This window comes from Onychomys torridus, chromosome 11, assembly GCF_903995425.1.
Source record: "Onychomys torridus chromosome 11, mOncTor1.1, whole genome shotgun sequence".
Classification (NCBI taxonomy): Eukaryota; Metazoa; Chordata; class Mammalia; order Rodentia; family Cricetidae; genus Onychomys; species Onychomys torridus.
In genome coordinates, this window is record NC_050453.1 from 31,686,028 (window position 1) to 31,699,670 (window position 13,643).

The 13,643-nt window shown below is 42.7% G+C and overlaps 1 protein-coding gene across 2 annotated transcripts in view; it reads left to right on the forward strand.

Moving 5' to 3' along the window:
- Positions 1–11,885, forward strand: part of Fmo1 (flavin containing dimethylaniline monoxygenase 1) — a 30,700-nt gene extending 18,815 nt beyond the window's left edge. For both annotated transcript variants that reach the window (XM_036201833.1, XM_036201834.1), the window contains 6 exons: positions 261–423; positions 3,556–3,698; positions 5,260–5,459; positions 8,113–8,468; positions 8,959–9,031; positions 11,151–11,885. In XM_036201833.1, coding sequence (XP_036057726.1) covers positions 261–423; positions 3,556–3,698; positions 5,260–5,459; positions 8,113–8,468; positions 8,959–9,031; positions 11,151–11,493 — 1,278 coding nt within the window. In that variant the 3' untranslated portion in view covers positions 11,494–11,885. The remainder of the gene's footprint in view (positions 1–260; positions 424–3,555; positions 3,699–5,259; positions 5,460–8,112; positions 8,469–8,958; positions 9,032–11,150) is intronic.
- The last annotated feature ends 1,758 nt before the right edge of the window (positions 11,886–13,643 follow it).

A 13,643-nucleotide genomic window follows, 5' to 3' on the forward strand; every position in this document is an offset into this window, starting at 1 on the left:
GAACCTTGAAATACTCCCAATGTTCTATCCTTGCCAATGAGAATTTGAGCAAATCACTCAATGTCTTTGGTTTTTACTTTTTCAAACTTAAAAGCTTTCTATCTAATACATCATGTTCAATTTGACAGCCTGGCTAGAATTCTAGGGTTCTGTTCATTAAGTATGTATCTGTCCTAGACCTTTTGAAATGTCCACTAGTGTATTAGCCAGCCCTGAAAACAAACTTGACAGCTGCTAATCATGTCTGTGATTCTTTTCAGACCAAAGTCTGCAGTGTAACAAAATGTCCAGATTTTGCTGTCTCTGGACAGTGGGAAGTGGTCACTCTCCATGAAGGGAAGCAAAGCTCAGCTATATTTGATGCTGTCATGGTCTGCACTGGCTTTCTAACTAACCCTCACTTGCCCCTGGATTCCTTTCCAGGTACAGAATTTTCTATCAGTTACCTTTAATTGTCTCAAGGGACCCATCCTGATATGTGGCTGATCCCAGGACGAATTCTTGGGGCTCTTCCATTAAATGGTTAAAATTGTGATGTAACAATGTTTTTCCAAGCAGAACTTTGCCTAGCCAGACATTTGTTTGGCTTTCAACCGAATTGTGAATGCAGATGAGAACACTGGATCACCCACTAAGCAGGTTTCTTTTTCACTGAGGTTCAGTGCTCCTCCGTAAGTGACAGGCAGTGTTTAGCCTTCTGAAACGCGGGGTGCTTACACAACTTGTTCACCTCAGCACCTGCTGCACACTGCCAAACCTGGGTTTAGAGGACACAAAGAGCAGTCTTGGAATAGCAGAGTGAGAAACGTGGTTTGTGCTTGCCTGCTCACCTCCCTCGGAGTGGGCAAAGAGAGCTTCCCGGCACTAGAGCAATCGTCAGAAGGAAAATCAATCTTAGGATACGAGTTAAGACATTGTCAGGTCTCGGTTCTTTTACCTAGATTTTGCAACCATAATTCATGTTGCTCTGTACCAAATTTCAGTTCTATATCAATTCAAGGAAACAGAAATTCAATGGCTTGAAGGTTTATTTCACCCGCAGTAATCTTTCAAAGTTAGACAAGGAAATTCTTCTCTAGATCATCTAGATATGACCTGAAGTGATCCCAGGACCCATCTTACACTATCTCACCTGCTTCCAGTGGGCCTGGATCTGCCCCAGAGCTCACTCAGCTCGGGTCAGCAGAGGAGAAGTAGAACCTGAAAACTACCGTACAACAGAATCAAAGTAGACCTCTTCCTAATGCAGGAAGCTTCCCTAAGCAATCTGAGCCTGGGCCAGTTTCAGCAGGGAAAGATGTTTTCTGTGTCCATGTGATGTCATCCAAGTGTACACACACACACACACACACACACACACACACACACACACACACACATGATAAAAGAAGCAAAGATCTCCAAGCTTCTACTTGAACACATTCAGTAACAGACTCTCATCTGCCCTCAAGGCGACATAACACTTGGCATTCTTGCCTGCAGATCAAAGCCTTGAAAATCCAGCCAGCCATCTCTCTAAAGAAGCTCCTGGTAAGATCACCGCCAAGAATGCAGGAAGCTCCATACTACAGACAAAAAAAAAAAAAAAAAAAGCATGTACTCAGTACTCACAATATATTTCACTAAATGCTAATAACACCAAAGTGAATACAACATGTAACTAGTATTAAAGACATGAGCAGAGATTGTACTGAAGTTTGATATAGGAATCACAATCTAGATCATACTCAGAGACTGGTTCTGGGTCTGCCCTGGGAGCTATATCAGAAGTCATGTCAGATCAGATTAGAGCAGACTATGAATGCATCCAAGCCACTGTGTCCGGTTTGAACTGGATGTGCTGCCAATCTGAATTCACAAACTAAGCCACATGGTTCACCAGATCACAGTCTTTGGCCTTTTCCCTCACCTTTCTAGGCCTCTGGGGTGGGGAGTCACTGACAAAGAAAGAAACTCAGATCACTTTGTCCAAATGTGTGTATCACAAATCAAGTGAAGAGGGCTGCATAAAGACCACAGTCCTTGATATCATTCTCATCAGGCACTACTTATGTGAAATCCCTGTCCCATGATGCTCAAGGAGGCTCTGAGCTCCAAGACTCTGATTCTGACGTTAAATGGAGACCTCCCAACTCTGCCATCTCCTCCCTGCTTTAGGGTGGTTGTGAACCAAAGTATTCATCACAGGTTGTGAAAGCAGTTCCAAAGGAGGGTTCTCAAGTCTTTGTTAAAAAAAAAAAAAAAAAAAAGAGTATCACAATTAGAATTAGTGTACCATTTCCCCAAAATAACTAGTTTTATTTCTTTAGTTGCATGCATTCTGGCATTTGTTAACACGGCTGTATTTGTCTCCTGTAAATTCTTACTCTGTCCTCCTGTGAGGTAAGAGGGGAAGGTATTGATCCATAGGAGACTCATGTGGTTTCAGATGTGTCCATTAGTCACCCAAACAGCCTGAGTGGGAGATATTCTAAGGTAACTTACGGGTCTGGAGACAACTCTATGGTCCATCTTGGGTTTTCCAGTTGTCCTTTCCTGAGTGGTCTCTGAACTATATGGAGTTCCTGAACTACGTTAATACTTGAACTTGGTAAAAGTCTGTGCCAAATACTAAATGATCTTAATTGTGGGTAAGTGTTGACCAGGATTTGTGCTAGAGTGTTAATGATTCAATGTGAACAACAGAGCCACCTGGTCTTAAGACAGCCACTTCCTGCAATCACATGTGCTTCTCCTCACAGCCTAGAAGTCTTATCATTGTGCTACAAAGGCCAGGGTCTCTGTTGAGCACATGTTACTTCTGATTATGCAACTCGGCCTTGAGAGGATTTTTCAAAAGCTTTCTGTTTGCATTGGATGTCTCAATGGGATTTGGCACCAACTGCCTAAGCTATCTAGTGAGCCCAGAAGATGTGGTCTTGATGTCACATACAAACAGAGAGAGAGAGAGAGAGAGAGAGAGAGAGAGAGAGAGAGAGAGAGCCCTTTTTTCTCTGAGTCAACTCTGACTCAGCGATCTCAGCCTGAACTGAGATGTCAGCAAACATCTCCATTTTATGAGAACTCTTGTGAATGGGAACCATGGTTTGTTGATCTTATTCCTCCTATATCATCTAGCACAATGTCTGGCACGTAGCCAGGGTCCCCAGAAAGTTTGATGAATAAAATCAGTGATTCACTTCTCTGCTCCTGTTTATAAAAAGCCATACAACATAAATAAATCACCTGGCAACTAGAACATCACACTCACTTTGGCATCCATCTACCTTGACGCAGTCATAACCTCACACTTTTGTGAAGTATGTCTTATGTCACAGTGTTTCAGCTTAGTATTTAATCATTCAGTAATTGAGAGCCCTGTAATTAACCCTTTACTCATAATCACATAAGTGATCAAGTAGTTGTATGTTCATATTCCAGGGTTTCTCAAAATAGAGTATCCTAGTATTAATAAAAGAAGCCTAAATCATCTTTCAAGGAGTTATCAAGAGAAAAATATGTATGCTTCATTTGCCGATTTTACAAATTCTCTATGTGCTTTTGTTTTCTCTGTAGGCATAAAAAATTTTAAAGGGCAGTACTTCCACAGCCGAGAATATAAACATCCAGACATATTTAAAGACAAACGAGTTCTTGTGGTTGGAATGGGAAATTCCGGCACAGATATTGCAGTGGAGGCCAGCCACTTAGCCAAAAAGGTACCCCTCTCGGCATTACCTTATGAAACCTTCATCTTAACATGTATGTCTCAGCCAAACTGTTGGACATTGTGATAAGTGTCATAATTTACTCGGTTAAATCTGCCGTTTACATTCTCACTGAAGGGCTGATTTGGGCCTTTCTATTGCCTTGTCTTTATTTCCTCTTTGCCCCACCAGCCCCCTCCTCCTGTGGTCATCTTTCCCTTATATTGTAAAATACATTTACATTTGCTACAAAGTGAGCTTTCCCTAGTCAGGATGTGCCAAACACTGTACTGGGCCCAAACCAACAAAATTGAGATCCACTCTCATGGAGCATGAAGCTGTAGGGAAAACAGATAAATACTTGGGGAAAAAAAGCATGAAAAAAGAATATTGAGGGCTCCTGACTTTGAGATCCACCCCCTGTTACTTTAGACAAAGGAACTGATTGAATGGTTCATTCACTAGAACATTGGTTAATTGGTTTGAAGAGACTTAGCAATTTGGTGACATTGTCCCGAAAGAAAAGAAAGAAACTTCTGAAAACAAAACTTAGAAGGGGTGGGACCACTATAATCTCCACCTGTGGGAACATTGTTTTTCTTTCTCCAATTACCTGGGAATTCCTGTAATCATAAAACATGCTTTGACATATATCTTGTCATTTACGAATTAACAAAGAAATGCCACCCACCTCAGTTTACAGCAGAATTGCTTTCTACTCTATATCATGACAAAGAGGCAGCATCAGTCAATGCAAGTAGCTCATATCAGAACCTCTGATGGGCCTGAGGCTCTTATTACGTTTCCAGGCCTGTGTCCACTGGTCCATGATGTTATAAAGTTACGCAAAAATAACAACACTGGCTGTAGCCTTCATGCATCACTTAGGTAGGAGAAAAAGCAATCTGTTCAGTCTGTTGGTATCAGCAAACAACAGATTGGGTAGCCAAATGTTTTGCTTTCTGAACAGTTATCCAGAAAATTACTTACTGTGTAGATATCAAAACACTATTGTCTTAGCTTAATCAGCTAGCTAATGAATGAAAAGGCCAAATGGCCAATATGGCTGAGAAAGAAGAAAGAGGGAAGGAAGGAAGAAAGGGAGGGAGGGAGGGAGGGAGGGAGGGAAGGAGGGAAGAAGGAAAGAAGGAAGAAAGGAAGGAAGGAAAAGGGAAGGGAAAAGAAGGGAAGAAAAGGAGGAAGAGAACAAACAAACACCCAAATTAATACTTTAATGAATTGTATGCCAGTCGACTTAGTACTTGTATTGATAGCACCTTTGTAGATAACTCCCAATTTCCACCACACCCTGTTTTCATTGCCTACACATCCAGTGAGTAAATAAAATTGCAACCAAGTGTCTGTTGCCTTCCCACATGAGACTTAAAGCTCCCCGTAAGTTGCTATTGTCTCTCAAGTCTGGTAAACAATGTGTATTCAATAATACACCCTGTGCTGTTATAATACTCTGTATATTCAAACTATTAGAAGAACAAGACTACCTTGTCAGGTGTGCATGTTCACAGTAACAGACATCAATCTTCACCCTCTCTAACTCTTTGGTTGATTCTAGGTTTTTCTCAGCACCACCGGAGGGGCATGGGTGATCAGCCGAGTCTTTGATTCAGGTTACCCGTGGGACATGGTATTCATGACACGATTTCAGAACATGTTCAGAAATTTTCTCCCAACTCCAATTGTGAGTTGGTTGATATCAAAAAAGATGAACAGCTGGTTCAACCATGTGAATTACGGTGTGGCTCCAGAAGACAGGTAAATGTATCTGAAAAAGGGTGTTAGGAAGAGGGACTGCAGCAGCATCGAAAAGGCTGAATGTTAAAAAAAGACTTCTTACGAGTGTACTCACTAAAAGGAGGAGGAGGAGTTGGAGGATAGGAACAGAGTGGGTGAGAGGGAGGGGCTGGGAAGAGAAGAGGGAGGGGGAAACTGAAGCCAGAATGTAAAACAAATAAAAAGAAAGAACTACAGTAAACACATTTTAAAAAATAAATAAATAAATAAAGACTACATATGTATCTACACATATATTTACGTATACATATGTGCGTGCAATAACAATTAGTGAAAAAAGAGGCCATGAATGTGAAGGAGAGTGGGAGGGGTGTATGTGAGGGTTTGGAATAAAGAAAGGGAAGGGAGAAATGTTGTAATAAATCATAATCTCAAAAACCAAACAACAAAAACCTTCACCGACAGATCTCTAGAATGTGCTTGTCTCATATAACAGAGACGTGAGACTATTGGGCAGTAATTCCCAATCCTCCTCTGTTCTCCTCTTGGATGAGTTTATTTTAGATTCATGGAAGTGTTAACATGTAGTGCTCACCCTTCTATGACTGGCTTATTGGAGGATTTCCTTATTTTTATAGAATAAATAATACTCCATTGTATGTATAAATCACATTTTCTTTATTTAGTACTTTGTTTCTTGGAAATTTGGGCTATTGCCAGGACATGATTAATGTGAGTAATTCTACAATAAACAAAAAAGTACCAAAAAAAAAAAAAATTTACTCATTAAAGGGCATGAACTAGCAAGTGCTCAGTATTTCTGTATTCCACCTTGCCAACAACTCTTTAAGGTAAGCATTATTATTACATTCTCTCTGTTAGTGTGAGAAAACTCTAGTCGCTTGCCCTAGCTCATTTAGTAAAAGGTTGGGCCTCAGATCCAGCAAACAGAAGATAAGGATCTGTCTTTGCCTTTTGTTTGTTTGTTTGTTTGTTTTTGTTTTTGTTTTTCGAGACAGGGTTTCTCTGTGTAGCTTTGGTGCCTTTCCTCTAACTCACTTGGTAGTCCAGGCTGGCCTCAAACTCACAGAGATCCGCCTGCCTCTGCCTTCCGAATGCTGGGATCAAAGGCGTGCGCCACCGCCGCCGCCTGGCCTTTGTGACCACTTTGATTTCAGTCTAACCTTTAATTAGAACCTGTAGCTTATCCCATTAGCAGGAACAAAGTGTCACTCTGTCACTCGTTAAGTTTAGACAATCATCTTAGAGGAACAGAGCTGGTGCATATTTGTTCAATCATTTGTATATATGAAGATTTATTAGCGTGGCTTGCAGGCTGTGATCCAGCTAGCCCAACCATGCCTCTCTGCGGGTGGAAAGGCCAGAAATACAGAAGTTATTCAGTCTGCAAGGTTGAATGTCTCAGATGGACTTCAGTAGATGTCAGAATCCCAAAGAAGTAGGCTCTAACTCCAGTGCAGGAGTAGACTTGACAGACAGAAGAAGGGCCAGCAAGCAAAGAGCCAGTCTTTATCTAAGCTACCACAAGAAGGTGTGGCTTGGATTTAAGATGGGTCTTCTGACCTCAAGCAACCCAATTAACTAAAAATCCCTCACCAGTGTCCCCAGTAACTTGGGCTTTTAGTTAATTCCAGATGTAGTCAAGTTGACAACCAAGAATAGCCATCACAACAATACAAATTCATTGCCAGGCCCACTGCAAATCCTCTCTGGTCTCCTCCAGATTTCGTTCCAGACCCATATAGACGGGTGGCCCGAGACCACGATGGTGACAGGCAGGGACTGTCGGCTCTCCTCTTACCAGTTCTCTCTATCGTCCTCACATCTTTCCTCATTTCCCTCTTCTACCTCTAGGCCTCTCTAGAGCTCTAACTCTTTCCACCAAAGCGTTTTCTGTCCTTGGGTTTAACTAGCGCTGCTGGTGGCTGGCAGGACTGAAGAAACACAGTTCCTCTCTCTTTGGTGCAGTCTTCCTCCATTTCCAAAGTTCCCACAGCCGACTTCTTCGTAGGCTTTTTCCCTCTAAGTGTCAGTACCTGTGCTTTTCAGAGGAACAGAAGAAATCCCCGAAGGACCATTTGAGTTGTCCGAACTCTGCTGAGTACACACACTATAAAAGAAACTATGCTTACGACCTCCCACTCGCTCTCTCTTTTTCCCTTTTACCATACCATCTCTTTCTGGGAATTTCCCACAATCCATAAACACGTTCAACTCCTGGCAAAGCGACTCAACAGAAATATTGTTGAGAAGGGGGTGTGCCAGAAAAAGAAGATGCTGTTTGTGTTCCTTTGGCACACGATGATGACTCCCTTACACAATTATCGTCTGGGAGGAGGGAGAACTATAGAGAGGAACAGAAGTCCTTGCCGGATGTGAGCTTCCCAGTCTCCCATGTGGTCTTTCAGCCTTCTGCTGTCTCTAGAATTATAGCAGTAGCTGAATGGGGAAAATCAGCAAGAGAGAGGCTGTAGGGGGCGCTGGCCACCTCCTCAGCGTTCAGACCCTAGCAAGTGGTCAACACACTTCTTCACCCTCCGATAAGGTTCATCCCCTTCAAAGATTGGCAGCTCTGGTCAGGCCAAGAGAAGAGTAAAGAGGGCACTGACTCCACTGTTGACCCGCAGATCTCGCTGCTCATGTTTCTGTTTAGGGTTCAGCTGAGAGAGCCTGTGCTAAATGATGAGCTCCCGGGCCGGATCATCACCGGAAAAGTGTTGGTCAAGCCAAGCATCAGGGAGGTGAAGGAAAACTCTGTCATATTTAACAACACCCCAAAGGAAGAGCCTATCGACATCATCATCTTTGCCACCGGCTACACCTTTGCTTTCCCCTTCCTCGACGAATCTGTAGTGAAAGTGGAGGATGGCCAGGCATCGCTGTACAAGTACATCTTCCCGGCCCATCTGCCAAAACCAACTCTGGCTGTGATTGGCCTCATCAAACCCCTGGGCTCCATGGTACCCACGGGAGAAACACAGGCTCGATGGGTCGTTCAGGTCCTAAAAGGTAACTGTGTGAGAAATCGCTGGGCACATTCATTAAGTTGATGTCTGCTGTGTGAACATTAATGCTGGAAATTAAAAATGGAATCCATTCAGTAAGAATTATTCTGGCATAGTGACTTATGTCATCACAACACAAATGATAAATCGGGGATTAAAAAGACATGTGCCTCCCTATTATTTTGACTGAATCAACCGGTTCAATAAAAATTAAAGGTTCAGTCAATTAAATGGCATCACTCGATCAAACCAGGTTTGAGGTTCTGTCACATTAAGTAGCTAGTAAGATGGCCAAATATTCACCTTGTCAGGCAGCAGTATTATTGCCAGGAACACACCATCAGTCAGCGCAGGTGACTGACACTTGCAGAAGGACAGGTAAGTAGCTGGGTGCCAGAAAGATGAAAGATAAGCAAAGACAAAGCAACCATTTCTCTCAGTCAAAACCTAGAGCTAAAGTTAACTGCAGTGTCCGTCCTGTGTTGATTTTATAGGTGCGACTACAGTACCACCACCAAGTGTCATGATGACGGAAGTTAATGAAAGGAAGAAAAACAAGCACAGCGGGTGAGTAGACTGGGGGGTGTCCTTTATCAATGATAGTTAGGGATGAGCTTTACACTCCAAAGAGAGGTGCCTGAGACGGAAGAAAATCTGAAGAGAGCTTGTGTACAGAGAGAGGAGGCAAAGGGCTAATTGGAAGCATCTTTAAATTCCAAGAATCATCTAGCATCACCTGGACCAGGCAAGTCACCGCACACCTCACAATCAGCAGGCATAAGTGCGTCCTTCCTGAGAGGATCTGTTTACTCAAGAGGTCTCTACTGGCTTTATGATTTTCATCCAAGCTGTCACTCTAAAGCAAGAGTCAGTTGACCTTGCCCTTTGGGACAGGCCCATTGACCAACTTTTCATTTTATTTTTAAATAGTTGTTGAAGATAAAGATTTTGCAATTTTTGTTAGATAAAATTTAAACCAGGGTGACTGTATGTGGTTTTGTGGCAATACAGCCATACTCTCTCATTGTGCATTGTCAACGGCTGCCTCTGTGTTACCATAGAGACATCCTGCAGTAGACACAGAAGCCCTCTAATGGCCCCCAAAGCTGTTAGCATTTCCAGTGGACCTTCTTTACAGGGGGTGCTGCTTATGCTCTGCTCTTCATGCCCACTCAAGGGCCAAAGGGAATGGAAGGGACATGGGCAACAAGGAAGAGACCCGTGACTATTATCTGCTATGGCTCCCAAGCAGCAAAAATACCTCTGACTTCATCTGTTTCACTGTCTGCCAAGCAAATCTTTACATGAAGATCTAAAGGGCTCTATGGAAGATTTTTTTTTAAAGAAGGAAGCATTTTCTAAAATGAGCTAGTAGGATTACTCCATTTGTAAAGTGCCTTGCAAGCATCAAAACTTGAGTTCAGTCCCCAGAATACACTGAAAAAAAACCATCTGTTCCACCAAATGCTTTCAATCCCCAGTACTGAGGAGGTAGAGTCCTAGGGCTCACTGACTGGCCAGCCTAACACACTTGGAAATTTTTCAAAAAAGGCTCTGTTTTCAAGAACTGGCCTGAAGAACAACACCCCAGATTATCTTCTTGCCTCTATACACATAGACATACATGCACACACACACCTGCATATACAAATGCAGCCACACATTATGAACATTCATACACATGTGTACACACACTAAGAAATTAGCCAGTTACGTTGGCTTATACCTATAATCTCAGTGCTTGAGAGGCTGCAGCAGGAGGATTGCTGTAAGTCTGAAGCCAGCCTGGGATACACAGTGAAACTCTGGCCAATTTGAGATTAATAATGTGTCCTTTTTTAAATTACACCATTTTAATAACTGACTCATCTCATTCGTAGATTCTCACATTTCAAATGTTGCTCTGGCTTTGTCTAAGCATTAACGTCCAAAACAATAAAAGCATTGTAGATATTTCTTCTCTAAAAGTTGGGGTGGGTGTATGTGTACATATGTGCCTGCATCTCCTGCATGCAGAGGCCTTCAGAGGCCACAAGAGAGCATCTGATCCCTGGAACTAGAGATACAGGCAGTTATGAGCTCCCATGTGAGTGCTGGGAACCAAACATAGGTCCTCTACAAGAACAGTAAGAACTCCTAACTGTTGAGCCATCTCTCCAGCCCTGACTTTTTTTTTTAATCCTCGGTCTAGAATAAGGCCTTATCACATTATAGGATGCCAGTATAATGGATAAATAATTAGAACTACTGGATAACGTAGAATCTTCCTGCCACAAAAGTCAGCCAATGAGTCAAAGGGCTAATAGTAGAGGTACGAGAATTTCACTCTGTGGAATTTTGTGGCGCATCATATTGTACAAATGAAGAAATAATTGAGCTTTAAAAAAGAATGAAGGCAAGTGTGGTGACTCGTGACTGTGCTCTCAACACTAAGGGGGTGGAGGCAGGAAGATTGCCATGAGTGAGATACCAGCCTGGGCTACAGTTTGAGACCCTGTCCCAAAGAAGCAACAAAAGAAGCAGGAAGAGACCACGTTAGATGTCCATGGGCATAGTGGAAGAAGACATCAGGCTGTTCCTGATCTTGTGGCAGTGTTTGCTTTGGACAAAGACTCCATTTACTTGTTCTGGAATTATCATCATTGTAACTACTGTTCCTTTTCTTCCCATTCTTCCTTTTGGAAAGGTTTGGCTTGTGCTACTGCAAGGCTTTGCAATCAGATTATATTACATACATAGACGACCTCCTGACCTCTATCAAGGCAAAACCGGATCTGCGGGCCATGCTCCTGACTGACCCACGACTGGCTCTGAGCATCTTCTTTGGCCCGTGCTCACCTTACCATTTCCGCCTGACTGGTCCAGGAAAATGGGAAGGAGCCAGAAATGCCATCTTGACCCAGTGGGACCGGACACTGAAAGCCACCAAAACTCGAATTGTTCGAGAATCCCCATCTTCCTTTGAAACTTTGTTTAAACTCTTTAGTGTTCTGGCTTTGCTTGTGGCTGTTTTCTTGGTTTTCCTGTAAGAAAAAAAAAATCTAACTGGCTTTTCAGATGCATGGAGTGTAATGCTCCAATTCCTCTAATGTAACAATTCTCCTTCATAGTCATAAACCATGTTCAGAGAGTGAAGCCCAACCCCTCCTCTCCCCAGATCACCCCACTGGCACCCCGGCATTTCTGGGCCTCTAAAAGCTCCATTAGGTTTAATCCCAAAAGATAATGCCCAACAATTTTTAGGGATCCGGGCCCATTTTTAGGGAGGAGCTTCCCCAGGGAACACTCTGAGTACTCTTTCCCCTAAAAACTCTTTTCCTAAATCTTAATGAAAACCCCTAGCTCACTGAATATCGGTTTGCACTAAAATGGTTCTCTGTGGAGAGGTGTACTACAAATAAAATGAAAGTAACTACTTGTGTCAAGTGGTCTTTTGTCCTTTTTTGTGGGCTAGAAGGAAACAGGCTGTGGGTGGCTATGAATAAAGTCCATAAGAAGATGGGAGGGTCAATGAGCTAGACAGTTTTCAAGGGAGTGTAGGCCTCCTGCTCCAAATGTCCTTTACCACTGCTTTAGGAGGCAATGGACTGCCTCTTCTTGAGAGTCAACCCTTTTCACCAGAATTCATTAGAGAAAGAACCCAGCTAAGACACCTCTAATAAAAAGGAAAGGAGAAACCAATGCCAACAGCATCTCAAGAGCAGCATTTGACCAGAGGAGAGCTACTTCCTCTCACAGTCACATAGGATGAAAGTGGTACCCTGCCAGGAGCCAGCTTGGGCTCCTTCACCTCATTAAAAGGTTTACATATGGAGCCTCACCTCACAAGAGAGTCTCAGAGATTGCTGGAGAAGAAGACCAAGGAACTCTGATGTCAGACAAGAGTGGGTGCTGGGGCTAAATTAAATAAAGATTATTTCACTTTAACCCACCCTGCTAGCTCCCAGGATAATTTCTAACATCCCTCCTGACCCATTTCACTAGGTAGCAGACACTCATAGTAGAAAACTGTCCCCACTGAGAACATCCTGGATGTTCTGAAGTGCCCTGCAGTAGAGCTGATATTTTAGCATCCTTCAGCAATCTAACAAGGATCAGGGAGGTGATGATTAGTGGCCAGCACAAGACAGGGCCAGCCAAAATCCCCAAATCACAGTGGCAAAATACTCTGCCTCTCCTGACTCTGTAACTCAGAAGAGCTTCTGAAGTGTTCAGTCTCTCAGGGTAATTTTATTAGTGTCTGAAATTGTTTCTAATATATGCTCTGAGCACCCCCTGTTGGACTAGTCTGAAATTGAAATATCCATTTCCTATACCAATGCTCTTGGTCTTTCCACATGCCTACCTTTGGAAAGATGGTTAGAGAAGCAAGCCCAAACCTTAGGACCATGGGCTCTATCACTTCCTAGCTGTATGATATTGACCAAGTCACTTACTTTTCCTAAGCCAGCAGGGTCTATATAGCAAGTTCGAGGCCACCCAGAGTTACATAGTTATCTACCAAAAAGAGGGGGAGGGGAATTCTGCTACAAAGGTGGATGAACCTGTAGGACATTATGCTAAGTGAAATAAACCTGTCATAAGAAGACAAATGCCAAATAAAGCATCTATAATTTTCTAATTTATAGAAGCAGGGAGTACAATGGTAGTCGCTTGGTGTGGTGGGAGAGAATAGTTGTTATACAATAGGTATGAAGTTTCAATTATGTAAGGTGAAAAAAAACTGGATAAATCTGTTGTAAACTGTCCCTACCGCTACTAACCCTATACTGTTCCCTGGATAATTAAGATAGTGTATCTCAAGTTACATGTTTGTGCCTTCCCTGCACACAGACTCAATAAATGAAAGGTGGGTGAAGAACCTGTCAGAGACAATGGATGCATATTGCCTTCATCATGGTAGTGGCTTCATGGGGGTATTCAGATTCAAACAACTGCCTACATCACATATGTACAGTCTTTTACCAGCTGCATTTATTAAAGCTACTTTTAAAGTACCAATATTCTGGTAGAGAACGGCTGGCCCAGAGTGAAGGAAGGCAACTTTACCACCTGCCAGTTTACTTAATGTAAATATGCCCACTAGCCTGCCAGTTTACTTAATGTAAATATGCCCACTAGCCTGCCAGTTTACTTAATGTAAATATTCCCACTATGACTAATGTTTTGTGATAGTGAA